We start from the raw sequence: 23,661 nt of genomic DNA, 5'->3' as shown, positions 1-23,661 counted from the left end.
CTCTCCGGTGCTGCGCTGGAAGCCCCCGGCCTCCCGGAAGTGCCCGCCCCTCAGAGCGTGCCCCCGGCTTCCCCGGCTCCCCGCCTCCCCGCGGCTGCTGCTACTGCTGCTGCTGCTGTGGCTACTCTGGGCCCCGGCGGCGGCGGCGATGGCGGAGGTGCTGCTGCTGCCGGAGGCGGCGGCGGGGGACCGGGACACCCGCGAGAAGCTCGCCCTCTGGGACCGGAGGCCCAACCCCACGGCGCCACTCACCGACCGCCAGACGGACTCGGTGCTGGAGCTGAAGGCGGCGGCGGAGAACCTGCCGGTGCCGGCCGAGGTGAGAGCGGTCGGACCGGGCGGCAGCCTCGGTGCCCTTCCCCAGCCACGTTGGCAGCCCCTCCCCGGGCAGTTGCCGGCCTTCCGTGGGCACCGGCCTCTCGGGTGGAAGGCCTTGGGCCCGTCTGCCCGCCCGCCCCGAGGAAACTCCGCCTTGGTGCGGGGCCCTTCTCTCTGTCTCTCCCCTAAAGACCTCCGCCCCGCCTGACCCGGCCCCCGTCGTGCCCGCGCCCTCCCCTCACGGATTCCCTGGAGACCCGGGGAGTCCCCCGAGAGCGGACGTTGTGGAGAGGAGCGAGAGCTGGGCCCCCTGACCTCACCTTGTCCCCGATCCCTCCCCTCCTCCTACTGTCACCCGGCTGTCACCCTCTCCGTCCCCATAGCCAGTCCTGCCTTTGCATCCTGGCTGTCTCCTGACACAGACCCTCATCGCCCGCCTCACCTCTGCAGCCCCGTCTGTCCTCTCCTGAACTACGGCGGGTCTGACCATGGCCTCCCCATCCCTTCCAGGATCGGTAGGAAATGCTGCTTGGCTTTTAAGCGCCCATTACCCGGCCCCTTCCTACTCTCAGGGTACAAGATCCGGCGACATCCGCCTCCTTGCTACTCCTTGAACACTACACTTCCATCTCCCAGCTCTTGGTATTTGCACTGGCTGCCCCTCAGGCCTAGAAGTCTTGCTCTCATCTCCCCCTCCTCCTTCCCTGGCTTCCCTCAAATTTCTGCCGAAGGCTCATCTTGAGCAAGCCTAATCTCGGTGCGTTCCCTCTAAGAGTATTATCTCTAGCACACTGCCTCACTATTAAAGGCTGGCCGGCTGTTACTACCTCACATGTACGTCCTGGTCTAAGAGTGATAACAGTTACTCACATTTCTTTAGTGCTTTCGAAACAATAAAAGACTGCCGGATGGTGTAGTAGTGGAGAGTTGGGCTTGGAGTTAGAAGACCTCAGTTCAAATTCAGCTTCAGACACTTAAATAGCTGTGTGGCCCCGAGCATTTCTCATAACCTGTTTGCTTCAGTTTACTTAAATGCAAAATGGGGATTACGACACCTACCTCCTAGTTGTTGTGATGGATAAATGATTTTTGAAAAGTGCTTAGCACAGTTCCTGGCACATAGTAGGTGCTTAATAAATGTTGACTTGACTTGATATAGTAAAGTCTTAGTAAACGTTTGCTGATTTACTGAAAGACACATGTAGGTAAGACATAGCATTGGGGTCTAGCAGTTGTGAGGGAGGATAGAGAGAGAAGTCACAAAACTAGAGAACTTGAATATGTAGTTACACTTAATAATGTAAACATGGCAGCGTGGGTTAGTAGAAAGAGCTTTGAATTTGGGCTTCAGAGATGTGGGTTAGAAACCTGGCTCTATCCTGGAGGGCTGGGGGACCCTTGGGCAAGTCATTCTCTGACCCTCTCTGAACCTCCTTCCTCATCTGTAAAATTAATCACTTCTTAGCATTGTTAACCTGGATGTGCCAGCTTCTGTACTGGTCCAAGAGGTTACAAAGACTCTTAAGGAGGTTACATTGTAATGGGGCACATTTACTTAGAAGAGGAAATAAAAACTACATACAAAGTAAATACAAAGAAAAGCAGCTTCTGTCAAGGGGAAGGGCAGCAACAACTGTGGTGATGAGGAAGCTATCTGTAGGAGACTTTTAAGTCTGATCCATGAAGGAAAGTAGAAAATTTAAGCCCCTAGTGAGGAGAGAAATGCCTTTGGGCCTTGAGGGGCCAGTCTCTGCAAAAGCACTGAGGGGAAATGAAATGCTGGATAAGGAGGCTATAAAAGTGGGCCAGTTTGGCCAAAAAGCAGAATGTGTAAAGGGGAGTAATGTGGTAGTCCAGAGCTAGACTGAGAAGTACTTATTTTAAAGCTAAATAGAGAAGTTCACATTTTATTCTAGAGGCAAGCAATTCTGTTTTTCTAATATCAGTGTGACAATCCTTTGAAGTTGGATTGGCAGAGATGGGAAGCAGGAAGACCAATTAGGAAGTTATTACAATAGCAATGAACTCAGGCTCTTTGAGAGTGGAGAAGGTGTCTAATGCAGGACATGTTGAGGATACCTACATGAGTGTGAACTTGGTTGACTAGAAGGATAGTGGCCAGTACTCTCAAGGGAGTATTGTGAAGAAAGTGCTTTGTGTACAAATATAAGCTAAGATAGATTATACATCTTAGAGCCCAGTTCGGAGCTTTCTAATGGGAGAGGTTTTTCCTCTTTTTTCTTAGCACATTTGCTATATGACTGGGGCCCTGGATAATGAGCTGCTGTTAGCTACTTGACTATATTCTTGCCATCAAATCATCTGTTTGATCTTGGTTAATTCCCCGAGTTTACGTTACGTGTTTTTGGATTTCCTAATGGTGGAACAAATGATAACAACACTGCTCACATTTTTCTTTTGGAGAGCTGGCAAGATTATTTGGTCATATTTTTACTTTAGGAAATCCCTCTATAGGTTTTCATATCTCCCTCTGGTAAACGTCATTCATTTTTACATGAGATCCTGGGAGGTAATGAGTACTGGGAAGTGTTCGAGAAGATTAAAATTAAATGTGTTGAATTAATTTGAAATAATTTGCTCATATATAAGTTTTGAACAGAGTATAATTGTGTAGTGGTGAAAATCATTATCATCTCAAAGCAAAGCAAATAAATTTGTTGAATGATAAACCATTAAATAATGTAGGTTTTCACTTCATGGACTCCATGGTCTTCATGTTAACTTCATTGACTGAGTCTGCTTTTGTAGTTTATAAAAAGGGACTGATTTTTACATGTAGGTTGAAATTAAGTTTTTTAGTTTTACATATGATAGCTTACAAGTAACAATGCTATTTATAAACATTTGTCACTTTTGATATTGTTCTTTTTTTAAAAAGATTTTGATTGCCACAGGCAAATCAGAATTTGGTAGCTTTGCTTCCTGGAACCTATTCTCAAAATTTAGTAGCTAAGAAAAAAAAAATCTTCCACCCTTATTTTGTCAGTCTCTGCCAGGGGAAAGCAGGTGATGGTTTGGTTCCTCTGTTCCACTTTCAGTGCCCTGGTAAAGAAGATGCCAGCTGTGAACTGTAGGTACTAAGTAAATGATGAAGCAGGTAGGGCCTTCTTTCTCCTCTCAGCTAGCTGTCATACCCTGACATCAACTGGTAGAAAGTTTGAGAAAGTGTCCTGTTGCTCCCAGCTCCCCTGTATTTTATGTATGTTCCTTCCCCTCTGTTCCTGAACCAGGAACCTGTTTTTTCCCCCCTAATATCACATGTCACAAGAAAGACTGCTGGACTTAGGGAGAGGGGTTCCAGGCCTGGCCAAGTACTTTATTGAGCTGCATAGTCTTGTATAAGGAATCCTTTCTGAACCCAAATAAATACTTGTACTACCTACCTCACAGGGTTGTTGTGAGGAACAAATGAGAGAATGTATATGACAACTTTATAGTTTATATAATGTTATATTAAAAATAACTCATTTACACATAGGAATTTAAAGTTTGCAAAGTGCTTTAAATCAGTCATTTGATTAAATGTAAGTTATTTCCTCTTGAGAGTAGCAAGAGAGGTTTAGAATAAAGGTACCATATGTGCAGGCTTCTATACTACAGTATGTTAATTTTTCCCCTAGCCCATCACATCTATCCACTTTGAAAGATGTAATGGATAGAGAGTGCTATACTTGAAGTCAGAAGACCCAGGTTCAGATTCTCCCTTTGACATTACTTGGGTGACCATGAGCAAGTCATTTAGCCTCTGAGACCCAGTTCCTCATCTGTAAAGTGGGGATAATATCTGTAACTCCTATTCCTCACAGGGTTCTTTTGAGTCTCCAGTGAGATGTCTGTGAAGTCCTTTACAAACTTTCTAAATGTCAGTTATTATTTTAGTCCTTGTCATTAATTTGAAAATGGTATCATTAGTGAATGTCCCTTGGTAAGATGAGCTTTTCTGATTGTAAATCTGTAAACCTAAAACTTTTTTGGGGGGGGGGAGTGGGGCAAGGCAATGAGGGTTAAGTGACTTGCCCAGGGTCACACAGCTAGTAAGTGTCAAGTGTCTGAGGCCACATTTGAACTCAGGTCCTCTTGAATCCAGGGCTGGTGCCCTGGATTCACTGAACCACTTAGCTGCCCCCCTGTAAACCTAAAACTAAGGATTTGTCATTTGCTGCCCCAAGAATCTTTGTTGGGAAAATCTGTTGTTTCAATTCCCACAGCTCACATTTTCCTCAGTTAAGTGATTTCCATAGAGAAAGAAAGGAAAGATTGCATAAATATATATGACATATGGAATCCTTTGGAATTGCATTTTGATTCATGTGCTGCCTTTAGCATTGATGCTGGAAATAGGCTTCTGAATAATTTAATTTTAATTTTTGCTACAATTAACAAGTGTATACCAGTGGCCTTTGTACTATTTTAAAATAGAATTTTCGTAAGATAAGATACTTCCTGCATTGTTTCTGAACTGGGAAGCTGGCTGTGTAACAAGTAGCTACCACTTTGTCCATACTATAAAATCATTAATCTTTTTATATAACTGCTTCCTTTTTAAAATGAAGCTATTGTCTTAAAATAGAATTATATAGTCCATTTGGTATATATTCCAATTGGGAGTAGAGCATGTGTAGGCTCATTATTTACACAGAGCCATAATAGGGAAGTTAGTCTTCTTTTTAGTTATAGCTCTCAAGAAAATATTAAAATAGCACCTGAAACTTCTGAACTCACTTCATGATCCTTATTAGGTACCTGATGCATTCAAGGAAGGTTCTGTGTAGGGCACCAGGGATGCTTGTGGATCTAGGATCTTGTCATGTGTTCTTCCCAGAGCAGAGCAGATTGTAAGCTTTCTGTGCTTTTTCCTTGCTGCCCCCTGACTATGTCTTTATATAACCATCTATACCTTTATGATACAAACATTGATTGTATCTTTGCTTGGCTTTCATCTTTCTACATTTAAAAGGCCTGATGGTTTTAAACTTCTTTTTATATGGTAGTACTGCCATGCATTTGGCATTTTAGATTTTTCCCCCCCAACTTCTCCAGCACTGTTGTTTTTCTTTGGGGTGTAGCGCTAAAATGACAGTATTATCTTCTTTAATTCTTCTCTTTCCTCCTTATCTATAAAGTGAAGAGAGGTAATGGTGGAGTACTAGTAGTCCAGGTCTCTTCCAGTTCTAGTTGTCTAACTCTGGTCTTGGGGTGGAGACAACCTGGCTTTGTACAAAGGGAGGAGAAATGTTTTCTGTTTTGCCTGCAGTAGCATTCCTAATGATATTTTGTTGTCTCTGGGACTGGAGAGGCCTATTAAGCTGATGTCTTCAGGTAACTCTTGTATCTGGGAATAAAATCATGGACCTGGAGGGCTAGAAGGGATTTTTTGGAGGTCATTTAGTTTGATCTGTCCCTTTCCTTCCAAGATGGGACAGGAGCTGTAAATTCCATCCATTGCTTCCATACTTAATATGTTTAAGTGAATAGGTGGTTGTGAGAAATCTGTTTATCTTTAGATTGCGGATTTTAATCTGACACGGTGCTGGTCTTCAGTATAGGCTAGTTTCTGGAGGAATGAACACATGAATAAAAAAAGCAATTATTAAATGATCATTAAGTGCAAAACACTGTGCTAGAGTCAGGTGATACAGATAGATAAGCAACCCAGTCCCAGCTTCTCAAGGAACTCACATTCTAATGAGGGAGAGAACACATAGGAGGTTTCAGCTGCAAGTCAGAGGGAAAGGCCCTATGGTTCTTTGGGTAAAGTGGCAAAGCAGATGCTAATGTAGCTCATTTAAGGACATTCCCACTGATGACACCATATCTGTTTCTGATGTTGATCCATTTGACAGTGACTGGTGGTGAGAGTTTTCTTTTCTGGGGCTTCAGTAGCTGTGGCTGCTGCAGTACATGCATAGGGTATTGTCAGGTCTCATCTCTGCAAGGGTTACTGCCCTGGAGGATGGCTGGGGGAGGAAAAGGAAAGGGTAGGAACCCTGGGAACTAAAAGTTGTGGTGTCAGACTCAGAAATGGGGGCCACTGAACCTTCCTTAAGGATCCTTGCAGGCTGCATGTTGACTTAGAAAATCACATATTTACATTATCTATGTACTATTGTATTTTTATTCATTTTGTTAAACATTTCCCAGGTACTTTAATCTGATTCAGGTTCTAGGGAGAGTTGTGGGTTGTGTGTTTGATACTTGTGAAGTAAAGTATCTCTGGAAATTAAATTAAATGAGGTCAGAAAGTGCTGAATGTGCAGTCATGGGACCTCAGTTCTAATCCTGGAGAGAGAGAGAGAGAGAGAGAGAGAGAGAGAGAGAGAGAGAGAGAGAGAGAGAGAGAGAGAGAGAGAGAGGGAGGAAGGGGGGGGAAGAGAGACAGGCTGCACTATCCCTTAAAACAATTAACCCCCCTTGGAGCTTTATGAAATATTTAATATTCAAATGAACAACTTGATTCAGGTATTATTGTCCCTATTTTATAGATAAGGAAACTGAGGTTTGGAGATGTTAGGTAGTGTAATGGATGGAGCGCTGGGCCTATAGTCAGGAAGGTCTGTGTGATCCTGAGCAAATCCCTTAAATCTCTGTCTTAGTTTTTTCTCCTGTAAGTGGGAATAATAATAGTGCCTACAACCCACAGTTATTGCTGGAATAAAATAATGATTATAAAGTGCTTAGTACAGTAGCTGACACATAGTAGGCACCATATAAATGCTTATTCCCTTTCTCTTCTCTTTCCACGGTCATACATCTTGTATTGTTGGTGGGATTTGTACCCAGCTTTTCTGAATAGAAGAGGTGATAGGCAGTGTTAAAGGCTGCACTGAGGTCAAGAAGGATGATTGAGGAAAAAGCCATTAGATCTGGCAGTTATTTGGCAACCAAGAGATTATTGGTAACTTTGGAGAGAATGGTTTTTGTTAAAAGATGAGGTTAGAAGCCAGACTACAGTGAGTTAAGAGAATGAGAAAGTAAGTGGAGGCACATCTGGTAGATAGCCTAGCTTTCTCAAGGACGTTGTCCACAGAAGGGCAGAGAGAAATGGGCTGAAAGCCAGGGGGGATGGATGGGCCATGTGAAGATTTTTGAGGATGGGAGAGACATGGGCATGCTTGTAGGCATTAAGGAAGCAGCCAGCAGATAAAAAAATACTGAAAATAAATAAGAGAGTGGAGATGATAGAGGGAACAATCTGCTAAGAGAACTAGGATGGAATGTAATCACTTGTAGAGGAGTTTGCTTGGCAAAGAGAAAGGCCACCTCTTTCTGTGAGACAGAGAGGGGAGAGGCAAAAAGGCATTTGGCTGAGTTGAAGAAGAGAGAGCTCTTAGTGAATGGCCTCAATTATGAGGTGAGGTTCTCCACTGAGGGGCGTGTGGCACATGATGGGAGGCTTGAGGAAGAATGCAAAGGTTTAGAAGAGCTGGGTAGTGAGTTTCAACGAGCTTCACGGCTATAGACCACACCCCAAACTTCTCACAGCTCTTTTTTTTAATTTAGAATTTTTATTTTCCCAAATTATATGTAAAAACACATTTTGACATCAATTTTTTTGGGGTGAGGCAAAGAGGGTTAAGTGACTTGCCCAGGGTCACACAGCTAGTAAGTGTTAAGTGTCTGAGGTCGGATTTGAACTCAGGTCCTCCTGAATCCAGGGCTGGTGCTTTATCCACTGCGCCACCTAGCTGCCCCGACATCAATTTTTTAAAAAAACTTTGTGTTCCAAATTCTCTTCCTCTCTTCCTCCTCACCTCCACTCCCCCAAGAACTTAAGCAATTCAGTATAAGTTATACATGAGTAGTCATGCAAAACATTTACACATTAGCCAGGTTGTCTTACAACTCTTGTGAAAGCATGTCACTTATCTAAAGGGGAGTTAGTTGGGGAGAGTATGTCCAGATGAGCACAAATTCACTTTGATAACCTTTTTGGATTTCAATTTCCTCATCTATGAAATGCCAGAGGTTGGACTAGAATGATCTCCAAGGACCCTTAACTGCTTTAAATCAACGATTCTATTAGAAAGATAACTTAAAATGAATGCTGACTCTTGGTGGTACTTGTGGGTCATTTTGGTGTATGGAATACAATACATAAGGAAGAAATGAAATGTCACTGTTAGCTTCCTATGGTATGGCCCTGCTTTATTCAGTACATTTGGTAATGCCATAAGATGCTTGTTATTAATGACTATATTTCTGTATCTTAAAAGTAGGGAATTAGTTGGTCCAACTTATATTTAGAGATTTTAAAAGTTATTTATCTTTGTGGTCCTTTCTTTACAGCTCCCTATTGAAGACTTGTGCAGTTTAACATCCCGATCATTGTCCCTCTCTCTAACTTCAACGGTGCCAGAATCTACAGAGGATATTCTTTTGAAGGGATTTACCTCTTTAGGCATGGAGGGAGAAAGAATTGAAACTGCACAGCAGGTAATTGGCAGCAGCTTTAATAAGGAGTTTCAGTATATTTTAGATGTTGTAAGTAATGTCAAATAAAAGCTTAAAAAAACAACTGTGCTTTGAAATGTTATTTGAAAATACTTAGAAAAAACTCATGGTTTTATGTCAGTAGCAACTAATTTCTAAATATATAAAAGTTCATTATTTCCCAGTTATTTTTTAGATAAGCAGAAACATATCATTCTATCAATAGAATCTTTTTTAGTCTGGATCGAATGGTGAATTTATTGCATTTGTTTTATTAATTGGGGGGGGCTGGGCAATGAAGGTTAAGTGACTTGCCCAGGGTCATACAGCTAGTAAATGTCAAGTGTCTGAAGCCATATTTGAACTCAGGGCCTCCTGAATCTGGGGCCAGTGCTTTATCCACTGTGCCACCTAGCTGCCCTGTTTTGTTAGATTGTAATTGATACATTTTGGATCACTCCTGTTGAGTTTTAGTTTATGAGACAAAGACTTACTTAAATAACCTGTTATCAGCTAGGTGGTGTAGTGAATAGCATGCTGGACTTGGCATTGGGAAAAGCAGATTTAGAGCCTTCTTCAGATACTTAGTGTCAGTGTGGCCCTCTGCAGGTCACATCATCACCACCACCACCACCACAATCCTGGTATTTACTTATATAGTGCTTGACAAATATTATCTCATTTGATTTTTACAACTGAGGCAGAGATTAAATGACATGCCCAGAGTCACACAGCCATGATGGGTCTGATCTCAGGTCTTCCTGGTTGGGTGCAGTACTCTCTTCACTGGTGACTCCTATACCTCAGTGTGCTCATCTATAAAATGGGGATCGTAACAACTTCTACCTCACAGGTCATTGTGAGGATCAAATGAGTTAACATGTGAAGCACTTTGTAAACCTTGAAGTGCTAGATATAAAAGCCAGCCTGAAAATGTAACAAACGCTAGCCATGGGACAGGTGCTCAGCTAAATGTACAAAAAGGGGAAACCATCTACTCCCAAGAACTTGCTCTTTAATGGGATACAACGTGTACACATAAAAAAATAAATATAACAAACAAGGCAGTTAAATACACAGCTATAAAATGGGGTTTATTGCCAGATATGGTAATAATTCCTTGTCTCTTAGAACCCTTCTTTTTGTTACTGCCTTTGGATTTTCTCTACCTGATTTAGATGAACACATTGGCTTTTCATGCATTCATTGTTCTTCCTTTTCTCCTTTTGGTTTCACTTTATTTATAACAAAGCCCAAGTGTTAAAACAGTTTCTTGGGCCCCCTCTTCTACTTCAGATATTCTATTAACAAAGAAAGTCTAGATAGTGTGAGATTTAAAATTGGATATTAGATCATAAATCTCCCCTACTTAACCTTTCCCTTAATTTATCTCCCAGACTAGTAAATGGAAGAAGCTTCTGGTTTTCTAGATAGACCTTTTATTGTTATGGTAGTCACAAGGTGATGTTGATTAGAAGGATAGGAAAGTAGAAACACAATACAAATCGGCTTAAGTCTAAGCTTAGTCTATATTCCTTATAAAAACTCACCAAAACCGAAGGCCACCTTTGGAGAGAGAGAGAGAGACCGGCTGTGCAGCGCAGTCAGGAGACCAGCAGAGCAGGAAAAAAGCCCCACTTCCGTTCTCTCTTTGTCTTTTAAGCTCGCACCCCGGAAGTCGAGTGCGTAGCAGGAAGTCTGACGTGCGCAGCAGGCGGACTGTTGGTCTCCTCCCCAAAAGGGTGGTCCTTCAAAAACTGGTGTCTTTCAGTTATCCTAACTGACTGTTAAAAAACTTTCATATTTTTTTTACCACAATAGTAACTAAGTTGAAAAATAGATTAAGATTATTGAATATTTTATTTCATGTTATGATAATCTAGTACATCGAGAGGAAAGTAGTCTTCCCTTGTTATCTTCCACTCCCATTACCTTTCCATATCTTTTCTCTCAGTTTCCTTTTGTATTTTTGTCAGAAGTGCCATTCTTCTAGCTAGCTAGGCTTACAACATCGGAGTGAACATAGACTTGCCCTTCTCCCTCCTTCATCCTCCATCAGTTGTTGCCTTCTGTTACATTTTCCTGTGTCCTGTTTCTCAGCTCTGCTCCTCTGCTTTCATTGACATTGCCTTCATAACCTCTGCTATGGACTCTTGGTGGCATGGTGTCCTGGAGACAGCAGAGGATTTCAGTCACTCAGCAGTTCTGCGCCTCACTCTTTTCCCCCGAAAAGTGGAGGGTTTGGGTTGTGGTCTTTAAGTTCCCTTCTACATCAGAATCCTAGGAACCTCTTGAGTATGACATAAGAAAATAATTTTGTACCATGTCTATAACTTCGTGTTGTTTAGGGCATTTTCATGACTTTCAGTTTGGAATTAGAGTAGTATCAATATACTTTTTTAGTACTAGAAATTTTTCAGTTGGGCAATCTATCTTATATTTCTTGTTAATTAGTATTAACCATTCATAGCTCCCCCACACCCCCACCACCATGAGACACTCAAATTTGACAAACTAGTCAACATCAGTCATTAGTTTATTCTTTTTATATCATGAAGGATTTTATTCTTTAGTGACTATTTCTCTAATAATCCTTTTTTGTTTTGTCTCACCTCAGACCTCTCCTATCGAAGGATAGTTACTTTTCTCTCTTGAAAACTTGGTATCCTTTGTAGCTAGTACTTTTTGATATCTTGCTTTTTTCCCTTGAATTTTAAGTTATTTGATGACTATTCTTTTAAATTCTTCCAATTCTGGATCCTTAAAGCATATTTAATGCTTTCTGTCTGAGGTCCCAAAAGTAAAAGTAGAGACAGTGCCTTATGACCTTGGGGACTTATTATAGTGTGTTAGTCTACTTCATTCTGTATATTTTTTGTAAAATTGACAGTTTGATGCTCTTATCTTTCTAGTTCTTCTCATGGTTTGCACAGCTACAAACCCAGATGGATCAAGATGAAGGAACGAAATATAGGTACGCAGCTTTCTTGTTTGTGGCACGTTGTTCCTTTGAGAAGTCACGGTCAACACTCCCTGAAGCTTTCAATAATCTGATTCTCCTGAGATTTCTGAGGAAAAAGTGTTCTTCCTCCAGAATCAGCCCCTGGGTAGAATTCTGACTGTAACACTTACTCAATAATACAAAATATAGCTTGAACAGTTGTAGTTCCTTAATGACTCTATCATCAGAAGGAAGACTGTGGGATTAATACCCATGTATCTTTCTTTTAAAAAGACTAGTGGAGATGTGCTATGGCTGATAGACTGGGAGGGGAAATAAGGAATTTGGTGGTGATTATAGAAGATCCCCAGATTAGGTAGTGCAGTACAGTGGAGAGAGCTTCCTCTGGAGTCAGAGGACCTGGATTCAAATTCTACCACTGATGTGGAGATGGGAGCTTAGTTTCTTCATCTGTGAAATGAATGGCTTGGACCAGAGTCTCTGAATACACTTCCAGTTCTAGTTCTGTGGTGCTGTGATCATGTGACAGGTTTGAGTGAGGGTAAGCATAACTTGTATTTCTGTCACTCTGGGCAGGCCCTTCTCTCATTTGATCTTCACCACAATTTCAGAAGGTCTGTAGTACATGTGTTGTTATCTCTGTTGTACAGTTGAGGAAATTGTGGTTCCAAAAAATGACATCAATTGCCCATATAGATGCCTCAGGTAAGATGTAAACTCAGGACTTTCAGGTATAGCTCAAAGACCATAAGTGATTCCAATGGAATATGAACCCCATTCTCTGTTCTTAGTACCACATTGTCTTTGTGGGCATTCGTGGTGAGGGTCAGCTAGCTGGGACTGTCCGTCTGTGTAGGGTCCATTGGAAAGGGGAATTTTTCTTTCCATTTGGTGTAAGTAGCCCCTGAGTTGAAGGCATGGTTTGTAGCTGGACAGTTTTCATTTACTGATTCATTCAGCAAACATTTAGGGAGTGCTCACTATGTATAGATAGGTCTCTTCTCTAGATGCTGGAGAACTTCTGCCTTAATGGGGTGGGGGTGGGGTGGTATAGTCTAGTAGAAAGATAAGACACAAGTGACTATAACATAGTTTTTTCTTGTAATAACTTAGCATCTCCAGAGCAATGTAGTCTCTTAGACTTTAATTGAATTAGAAGAACTGATGTTCTCAGAAATTTCTTGGAGATGATCTGGACTTTATAAGGAAAAAAATCTTAACTTCCCAGCTTTTTTGCTAAGGCATGAATTATTATGGATCATACATTAAAGAGAATTTGAGTTCCCTAAGCACAGGACATTAAGTGATTTGTACAATTTACAGGTATAATTTTTACCTTCCTTCAGCAGTACTTCCAATAATAATAATAATAATATAATAGTGATAAATATAAATTTAGTTTATAGTCACTTTGACAATTTTGGATTTCTTGGAAGATTTTCCCTATAGTGTTTCTATTGATCTTGCTAAGTATTACCAATTTAAAGATGATTTTACTTTTACTTGTATTGTTCTAACTATCACACTCCCCTCACCACCATTGACTATTATTTTGTGCAATGTAAACCAAGTTTTCTAAGCTTGGGGTGAAGTGTATTCTTGTTGGTGAAAAATAGGATAATTGTTTTAAGTACCTCATATGTGAACTTCAGAGACATTTATGGTGTGATTCTTGGGATTACCTGAGTTATGTATCTCTTAGTTATCACTATTTGGAGCTTATGGATTTTAGTTTTTTACTGCCCACCTCCTGCCACCGACAGTCATATTTATTCTGCTTTAATAGCTACACATTTATTTAGCACTCTGTAAGTTGTAAAATATTACATAAACATGTTTTGGTTATTTTTAGGTGGGTTTATAAAGCACTTTGCAAGTGGTATGTTTGCAGAGAAGGAAAGTTAGGCTCATAGAGCTTAAGGTCATATAGTAAGGTCAGAACTGGAATTTGGAACTAAGTTTCCTGGTTCAAAGTTAAGCATTCTTGGGAGCAGCTAGGTGGCAGAGTGGATAGAGCACTGGCCCTGGATTCAGGAGGACCTGAGTTCAAATGTGGCCTCAGACACTTGACACTAGCTGTGTGACCTTGGGCAAGTCACTTAACCCTCATTGCCCCACAAAAATAAAACAAAGAAAATAGAGAGAGAAGATCAAAGTTAAGCATTCTTTTTCTTAGGTAACTCTGTTGGATTGTTTGATATGTACTTAGGGAATAAAAACTCCCTTGAATTTTAGCCCCAGTGAAACATAAAGAAGATAAACATATGTTATATATAAAGTTTGCATGTAGTAGTTGAAAGACTAATAGAAATGAAATTTAAAATTTTTGTTGTTTGGAGTATTCTAAATATGAATTTTGTAGAAGGAAAGAAAGAAACATTTATTAAGCATGTACTACATGCCAAACACTATGCTAAGCACTTAAAAAATATTACCTTATTTGATCCTCACAACAACCCTGGGAGGTAGGTGCTGTTATTCTCATTTTATATTTGAGGAAACTGAGGCAAACAGTTAATTGACTTGCCCAGGGTCACACAGCTAGCTAGGTGTCTGAGACTCAATTTGAACTTAGCTCTTCCCAACTCCAAACCCTGTGCTCTTTTCACTGCACCATCTTGCTGCCTTTTATTGTTTATCTAAATGTGAGTTATCACAGGATGCATATTAGGTAGCAGCAGGTAGCCAGCCTACAATAGGGAGGCAACTTGATGCCATAGAATGAGTGCTGAGATGAGAGTAAAAAGACTTCAGTTTGAATCCTGGCTTTGCCACTTAATTTCTGGATGACTTTGGTTAAGTTATGTTATCTCTCTGGGCCTCAGTTCCCTCATCTGTAAAATGAGGGGGTTGGATTGAAGGATCTCTGAAGTTCCTTCTCCCTCTATTTAGGAGCACTGTATTGATGGCCCTATAATCAGCGCCTCACAGTTTTCCTCCATTGGAATGAATAGTGGTTAACAACATGATCAAATTTATACTAAAACACTAGCAAGCTAAAAGATGGATTTTAATTTTTAGGTATATTTTGCTTTAATAAATTGTTTAACATGATTTAATCTAAGCTGAGTAGAAAGGTGATATCTGTGTGCATGTTTTCGCAGCTATTTTTGTTATAGTGCTTGGTGTCCTAATCTTTTCAAAACTGAATCAGTAATACGACACAATTTTAAAAGTCAATTTATGGTTTATGGTTTTATGACTTAAGCCTTTTGCTTGCCTACAGAATCCATGACTTGCCCTCTTAAGTATGAAATCAGTTTATGGCTTATAGCTTTATTTTTGTGGAGCACAATTACTTTTTCATAAGTAATTAAGTTTTCCCTCCTGAAATTCAAGAATTCTAATAAGCATGTAATGTGGTTCTGTTTGTTGACTGTGCTTGCTGGTATCATTTCTGCCAATGTCCTTTTGGTTCTGTTTTCTAGACAGATGAGGGATTACTTGTCTGGCTTTCAGGAGCAGTGTGATGCTATACTGAATGATGTTAACAGAGCTCTTCAGCACCTGGAGTCTTTGCAGAAACAGTATCTTTTTGTGTCCACGAAGACAGGTACTCTGCATGAAGCTTGTGAACAGCTCCTGAAAGAGCAGGTAATTTAGTTATGAGAAGGAGGGTCAGGGACATTGTTTTAGTTTTTGAATGGCTAAATAGAATTGTTTTACATTATTTCAGTGAGTATTCATTGAACCCCTGCTTGTACCGTGAGGTGCTGTGGGTGGCTTTTATTGGCAGCATCCCTTTGCATGCTGAACAAAGACATGTTTAAGGAAAACAGTTGCCTTTTCTGAATCCTGAGCCAGTAGCCTTGTTGCTTTTTTTCAGCCTAGAGATTAGAGAATATTAGTTTGCTCTCTTTAATGCTTAAAATCTTTATGATAATGTGAATGATGATTATAGAACACTGGATCTAGAGTCATGAAGATCTGAGTTCAAATCTAGCCTCAGGCACTTACTAGCTATGGGATCCTGGACAAGTCTCTTAACCACCACTTGCCTCAATTTGCTTCTCGGGGTTCTTGTGAGCATACCATGAGATGACTATTTGTAAAGCACTTTGCAAACCTTAAAGTGCTACATAAATGCTATTTATATTTATTTAATAATGATGAAAATGTCACCTACTTTTACTGATCTTAGCTAAAGTTTGTTGATTAAACTTTATTTTAGATTTTAGTTTTTCTTCAAATTGGAAAGAAAAAATCATTAGGGCACAGCGGAAAGAGCATTGGATTTGGAATCAGAGGCTCTGGAGTCCTGCTCTCTTCTACTTGGTAACCTTGTACAAATTACCTGACTTCCCTGGGCCTCAGTTTCCTTATCCATAAAGAGGTTGGACTCAGTGACCTCTAAGGTTCCTTTTAGCTCTGAATAAATTATCTAGGATGAATAATTTGTATTTTTCTGTTTAGGAAGCAGATTAAGTTGATTTTTAAGTGATTATATATTTAATTTTTAAAATCTTGAGTATAATATAAGCTAAATATTCATTCAGTATCTCAGTATTTGTTGTAACATTCCTGTGATTTTTTTTTTCTCTTTTAAATAGTCAGAACTGGTTGACCTGGCTGAAAATATTCAACAAAAACTTTCCTATTTTAATGAATTGGAAACTATTAACACGGTACGTATTAAATACTTTCAATAAAAAGTAGTATTTTTAGTCTTAAGTGGTTATCTCAGATATCTGAAGGACTAAATGTTTATTGATTAACATAGTTAGCTTATATGCTATTCTGATTGAAAGATGGTCTTCTTAGTTTTTTTAATATCTCTTTTCCAAAGTTAAATATTGCTGGATACTGTTTAATAAATTAGGGTTCTATAGATGAGAAGGATGTCTTTGTGTGTGTATACAATACAAATATGTGTATGTATATATATGTGTGTGTGTATGTATATGTATGTATGTATATATATACATATGAATATAGGTATACACATTATACTTACACACACGTAACATGTATATTTTATGAGTTATATATATTAACAGAATAAAAATGACAAAAGGTAAGCATAAGATTCTTAGTTGAGAACCTAACAGGTGCCTAATTCACAAAAAAAGTGTCAGGAGAAATAGCTTGAAACCCAACTGAAGATACCAAAAAGAGAGAATACTAAATAGTTATTTTATGAGGTGACTACTGAACATTAATCTTTTCTCTTAGTATAAAAATTCCATATAATTCCAAGTAATAGCAAAGTGTAAATTTAGCTTCTTTAAGGGGTAGTATTTTAATATAGAAGTGTAAAAAATATGGATGGGGAGGAGGACTGGACCTTCCAGGTGAGCAAACCACTACCAGTTAATGCAAATTGGCCTCTTCTCTGCAACTTAGACTTTTGAAGAGTCACCTAGAGCACTGAAAGATAAATGATTTGGCCAGGGTCACAGGTGGGACTTGGCTTTAAGGACAGCTTCATATTCAGTATGCCAATGGTTCTCAAAGTGTGTGTCATGGACTATTGGGGTTCTCTGAGATCCTGTCTGGAGGGATGCCTTTGTAAAAACTCTCTTTGTAATAATATCAAGGTGTTATTCGCATATTAAAATGACTCCCTTTTCCAACTACCAACCTATGAGGTTGGATTTTCTTCATACTTATTTCAACCAAAATAACATATTGCAGTAGATTGAATGTAGAAGCGGATAGCATACAGCTACCTTCTATTATACCAGACATGGAAGAGATTCAGAGAAATAAATAAAACAGGGCCACTCTTCTAGGTGCCTCTTTTTTTGTTTCAGAAAATAGTTATTTTTTAAAAAAATTAAAATGTTATTTATGTTAACACATAAAGGGTTTATTGGGATTTTAAAATGAATTTGTAAATAAAAATATGAACTTTTAAAATTAGTTTTAATTTCTAATATAGTGAATATCAGTAGATATAATCCATATTAACAATTCTTCTAGTCCTCAATTTTTAAGATGAAGCAGCAAGATGATGTAGCAGATAAAGTGCTAGGCCTGGATTCAGGAAGAGTCATCTTCTTAAGTTCAAATCTGGTCTTAGGCACTAGCTGAGTGACCCTGGGCAAGTCACTTCACCTTGTTTGCCTCAGCTTCCTCATTTGTAAAGTAAGTCGGAGGAGGAGATGGCAAACCCCTCCAGTATCTTTGCCCAGAAAACCTTAAATATGGTCACAAAGAGTCAGATATGACTCATCAGCGTCCTGACACCAAAACATTTAAGAACCGCTGTACCATGCCATGTTGCCCCAACCATTCCCCACCAAAAACAGAATACCTCAAAGTCACATTGTCCCATATAAAATTCAGTGGGAGTAAACGGAATTAAATTATTTTTCCTACTTGTTCAACATAAATGACTATATTACAGATTTATAAGCCTGTCCTTACTGACTCTACAAATCTGCTATAAAGACTTATGCAGTTAAATAGGATTTATTCCGATGGGAAATACAGGAATATTACAGCCGAGGAAGGTGCTTTGCAAACCTTAAAGTACTGTATAAATGAGATTTATCACTACTGCCATTACTATGATGTAATTTAAAATTTTTTTCCCTGCTTATTCTCATATAGTAAGACTGATGTGGATGTTTTTTTCTTCCTTTTAAAGAAATTGAATTCCCCTACGTTGTCTGTGAACAGTGAAGGATTTATACCCATGCTGGCTAAGTTAGATGATTGTATAAACTATATTTCTTCTCATGTAAGTTACCTCATTTTCATATACTTAAAAAATAATAGACTGTTGGAGCTGGGGGAAAAAACAACCTCAGAGATCATCCAATCCAGTCCTTCCCCTTTAATGATGAAGAAGCTGAAATCTTGATAGGTGAAGTCGTTTGCCTGTTGTCATGCGGCTAATGAGTGACTCAGAGGCAGATACAATGGATAACTTTCAAGATCAGTGTTCACTCCACTAATGCTGCCCAGTGTTGCCTCTTACAGGCACTGCTTTATAATTTCCCACTTAAATACTTTTTTATTTCCTACAAAAAGAAAAAAAATCTCCCTTGTGTGTATATTTTCCCCCAGTCTTTAATGGCTGTTAGCAACGAAGATAAGACTGCTTTCATTTTTTCAGGTGTTCTATTCTAGGGACAAGGCTATGGTGAAGGTTCACACTGCTTTCAAAATGTGCTTTTTTAGGGTGCTGACATTAGAATGTGCAGTTCTGTTTCTCTGGAAACCAGAAAGCCCTCAGAATTTGGGGAATGGGAGAGCAGTTCCTCCCTAGACTCAGGTCCTTCTCATTTACCATCTTCTCTTCTTCCTTACCTACACATTATTGAATCCCTACATGTTTCTCTGGATATTGGTATGAGAAACAATACTGCCTTAAAATATATGTTGTTATATAAGTAACTTTTGCTGTTGGGGCTCTTAGATTTTTCTGAAGTAATTAAAAAAAATTCTCAGTTTTTTGCCATTGTTTTTAGTCATTAATGAGTTTTCTGTTGTTTTCAGCCCAATTTCAAAGACTATCCTGTATATTTACTTAAGTTTAAGCAATGCCTTTCTAAAGCTATGCACCTTATGAAGACTTACACTGTGAACACACTACAGAACCTCACAAGTCAGTTAATCAAACGGGTGAGTCACTTTATTCTGATATGTCTTTTATCTTGAATTATCTATTCCATATGTATTACAAGTGTGAATGTAGTATGATACGAATTGTTCCTATTATGAATTTTCACTGTTTGAGTGGTGACAACTTTACATAATAGAATTAAACTCTAATTTAGAGTTTGAAAACCCTTCTAGTTAAAGCATAATTTGTTCTTTTTGGGGAGTCATTATTGGTGTTTTGTGTGGGTGTATAGGCAAAAGTAGTGATAGGATCATCCCATATTCACTATTTGAAGAATTACTTTTTTTAACTAATTATTTAGCAATAGGATCATCCCATATTCACTATTTGAAGAATTATTTTTTTTACTAGCTTTTTAATTTCTCTCTTTCTTCCTATTCCACATATTTCTTTAGGATCCTTCATCAGTGCCAAATTCAGACAATGCCTTCACTCTATTTTATGTAAAATTCCGAGCTGCTGCTCCCAAAGTCAGAGTAAGTTTGCTGACAGTTATTTACAAGAATATTCATGGTAACCATTCAGCTGTATAAAAAGAAGGTAATTGAATCATGATATTGACTATCCCTGGCATTTATGTTTCTCCTTTTTCTTTTAATTGTAGACTCTCATTGAACAAGTAGAGCAACGATCTGAGAAAATACCAGAGTAAGTAAATAGAAACCATTCAGTTTGTGGAGTACCTGCTAATCTGGGAGGTTTGTATTTTTAAACCCCATTTCCTTCCTGGTTGTTTACTGATGGACATGGACCTGAACTAGGACCACAGCCCTGTTCCCTGCATTGTGGAAACTTATTTTGATGAAATAGGGCCACATTTAAGATTTAGCTAGTCAGTTGACATGGAAAATGACGTGGAAAACTGTCTCATGCCAGTTGTATTCCACAGTTGGTGAACAAAGCTCTGAGTGAACTTGCTGGAGTATGTTCCTTCTGCAAAGAGCAGGGTCACAGCTTAACCGATTGTGGTTTTTTGACTATTTACCTAAATGTTTCTCTTTATTGGTGTAGATAATTGAGAGCTGACTTTGAAGCTTTTAAAACATATTTTAGAAATTTAACTTTTTATTCTATAATGGGGAAAATATATTTATTTGGGTATTGAATCCAAATTTAGTGCTCTGAATCAGGATATTTTTATTTTATGTTTTTTCTCTTTCCATCAGTATCCAGCACAGTACCTTCCTTATACTCAGTAGGCACTTAATAAATATTGGAGCTGAAATGAATCATATACTCATAAATCTTAAATGAAATTTAATCCCTGAAGTAAAAATATTAAATTGAGAATTCTTTTTCTTTCCATCAGATACCAACAACTTTTAAATGAAATCCATCAGTGCTACCTTGATCAAAGGGAGCTTCTCCTGGGCCCTAGTATTACTAGTACTGTAACTGAGTTAACAAGTCAGAACAACAGAGATCATTGTGCCTTGGTAAGAGTCTAACTTTGTCTTGTCATTTCTTCTGAGTGAAGTCTCCAAAAGTTATGCTTGTGTAGATCATTTTTGATCTCATGTATAAAAACATGTCAGATTTCTTTTCCCTTTTCCAATCTAGACATATTTATTTAATTTTCACTGAGCTGTAGATAATCTGAATTGGCACTTAACTTTCTCAGAAAGTAGAGGGTGTGTGTGTGTAGGGGGAGTAGAGAGTACGTAGAAGGAGGCAAACTTATCACATTAAACTAGTTTTCCGGAGGTGGAAATAGGTAAATAGACATTGGCCCTTTCAAGACTGTATTTTCTGAACTTCTTAGGTGAATGTCATGGCCAGTTAAACTTTTGTTTTTTCTTTTACTATGGTGTTTCCACTTACTGTGATTTTAAATAAAGGAATGAACAGTTTCATGAATAAGTTTCTAATAAAGATCACCCTTCAGTTTGATGATAAAAACTTTGACTGTAATATTGGAAATATTGTATTTCTTTTTAATAATTTGTCCCCTTTGTTGATTATAGGTTCGTAGTGGCTGTGCCTTCATGGTTCATGTGTGTCAAGATGAACACCAGCTTTACAATGAATTTTTCACAAAACCAACATCAAAATTAGAGTAGGTGGTAAATGGATTTTAACATTTTGCTCACAAGTTTTAATGTGGGGAGTTGCAGTGGCCTCATATAGAGAGCTACCTATTTTGATGTTCATAATTGAGTAACACAGCAAAGGAGAATTATGTTTTTAAACTAGAGAAAGTTTTCCTTTTCCTTCTGTCACTAAACATTTAGAGGTGGATTGAGAAGGAGGTGACTGGGACCATTTTCTTCCAGAGACAAGCAATATAGTAAAAAAAACAACAACAACAACAAACAAACAAACCACCAAACTCAGCATGATTCCAAGATGTTTGTTATGTACAAATGTTTTTTGATTGGCTCACTGACTACATAGAGAGGCACTGCATTATGGAAAGAAGGAGCACTGTTGAGAACTAGGAGGCTGGTTTCTGTCTCAGCTCTGCCACTAGCGAGCTGGCTTTGGATTTCTGATTTCACCTACTTGCAAATTAAGGAATCCAACTGGATGGTCTAAGATTTCCTTCTACATTATAGTGCTGAATGACTGAAGGGTGAAAAGGACTTTCACATATTGAGTGATTCTGTTTTATTCACTGTGAAGTAGAATATGAGGAAGTAAATGTTATTCTTTTGAAAATATTTTCATCCTATGGAAAAGGAAATGTAAAAAAAATCGTGTAAAAGAAGGGACATTTTTTATGAGGACATGGATTTTAGGGTAGTTAAGTTTAATGGCTTCTAAGCAATGCAAATTGGTTCTAAGCTGTTACAGTATTATAAGATTCCTCAGAACTGTTTTCACATATCATTCTAGATTATTAATAGGAAAGAGTCTTCCAAATGGAGAGAACTTATGGTTCTGTCATTTTAAGTACTATTATGGGATCCTGGAAATGTTTTTAATCATGTCATTCTATTTTATTGTAGTGAACTTTTGGAAAAACTTTGTGTGTCCTTGTATGATGTCTTCAGGCCCTTGATCATTCATGTTATTCACTTGGAGACTCTGTCTGAACTTTGTGGAATTCTTAAAAATGAGGTGCTTGAGGATCACGTACAGAATAATGGTAATATTCAAGTAAAAATCAAATTTTCAAAGATTTAAAAAAAATAAATGAAACAGCAAGTCTTATACAGAATGTAGATGATGAGCCTTTTGAGTAGCTTTTATATGTAACATTTTGATTGATTTTTTTTTTTTTGGTGGGGCAGTGAGGGTTAAGTGACTTGCCCAGGGTCACACAGCTAGTAAGTGTCAAGTGTCTGAGTCCGGGTTTGAACACAGGTCCTCATGAATCCAGAGTCGGTGCTTTATCCACTGTGCCACCTAACTGCCCCTTGATTGATTTTTAAAATACAGCTACATATAATATTTAGCTTAATTCTGAGTTTATTTTACAAATGAATTAGTGGAGTATTAAGCCATGAGTTAAGAGACCTGGATCCTAACCTCAGTCCTGCCACTAACTAGCTTTGTGACCATGGGGAAGTCACATAATCTGTGTTTATCTCAGTTTATGTAACTATAAAATAAGAAGTTAGATCATTTCTAGGGTCTCTTTCAGTACTTTGGTTCTTTGTGACATATTATCTGATTTCGAAGCCTAGGGGTAAGTCCTTTGACCCTGATGGGATCCTGGTAGATCTGAATTTGTGTTTCAAGTCATTGACAGTAGAGGGCAGTAATGTCTTGATTGCATAAAAAGTTTATTTCTATTTCGGGCAAATTTGGTAGTAAAATTTGGATGATTACTTTTCTTTTTGGGGCCAATGTAATACTGATTAAAAATTAGTCAAATAAAAGAGTAAAGGAAAAACTTATTTGACATATTTTAAATATGCTTAAACATCAATCTCCTAGCTAGGATTGACATTTTGGATTGGGCATTTTGGTACAATATTTCATTTCCAAGAAACTGCCTGAACAGAGAGACTTGGTAAAAGTTAGAGTTCTTTTAGCACATTACACACAATGCACCTTTTTTCAAATGATGAAAAAGGGAGAGTCACACTTTGGAATTGAAGTATGAATAAAAGTGACAGATCTTGAGGGCATCACATGTTGTTCTGGCTTAGAAAAGCTGATTTTCTTAATGTTGCCCTGGCATTTTGGCTGAATACCTCACAAATGATCGTTTTATTTATAGAGATTTTTTTTCTCTACCCAGGCTTTCTTTAGGAGACATGATGAGCATGTTGTCCATAAAAGCCTCCCTATCCTCTGTCTTGTTTCTCATTTTTACTTTATAACTTTCTTAAGGAGACATCTCAAATCCATTATGTATATCCAGAACAATTCGTTATTATTCTCCTAAAACCCACTCCCCTTGCAAACT

At 38.6% G+C, this 23,661-nt stretch overlaps 1 protein-coding gene across 1 annotated transcript in view; it reads left to right on the top strand.

Annotated features, from left to right (window-relative positions):
* COG3 (component of oligomeric golgi complex 3) overlaps positions 1–23,661 on the top strand; it is a 68,447-nt gene continuing 44,786 nt past the window's right edge. The window contains exons 1-12 of the mRNA XM_043995546.1: positions 1–319; positions 8,626–8,772; positions 11,682–11,743; positions 15,160–15,325; positions 16,282–16,356; positions 18,324–18,416; positions 19,178–19,303; positions 19,700–19,780; positions 19,909–19,952; positions 20,614–20,740; positions 21,269–21,360; positions 22,253–22,392. Coding sequence (XP_043851481.1) covers positions 149–319; positions 8,626–8,772; positions 11,682–11,743; positions 15,160–15,325; positions 16,282–16,356; positions 18,324–18,416; positions 19,178–19,303; positions 19,700–19,780; positions 19,909–19,952; positions 20,614–20,740; positions 21,269–21,360; positions 22,253–22,392 — 1,324 coding nt within the window. The 5' untranslated portion in view covers positions 1–148. The remainder of the gene's footprint in view (positions 320–8,625; positions 8,773–11,681; positions 11,744–15,159; positions 15,326–16,281; positions 16,357–18,323; positions 18,417–19,177; positions 19,304–19,699; positions 19,781–19,908; positions 19,953–20,613; positions 20,741–21,268; positions 21,361–22,252; positions 22,393–23,661) is intronic.

Source organism: Dromiciops gliroides, chromosome 3 (genome assembly GCF_019393635.1).
Source record: "Dromiciops gliroides isolate mDroGli1 chromosome 3, mDroGli1.pri, whole genome shotgun sequence".
NCBI classification, from domain to species: domain Eukaryota; kingdom Metazoa; phylum Chordata; class Mammalia; order Microbiotheria; family Microbiotheriidae; genus Dromiciops; species Dromiciops gliroides.
Note: the sequence above shows the minus strand (reverse complement) of the source record. Positions and strands in the feature narration are given on the sequence as shown.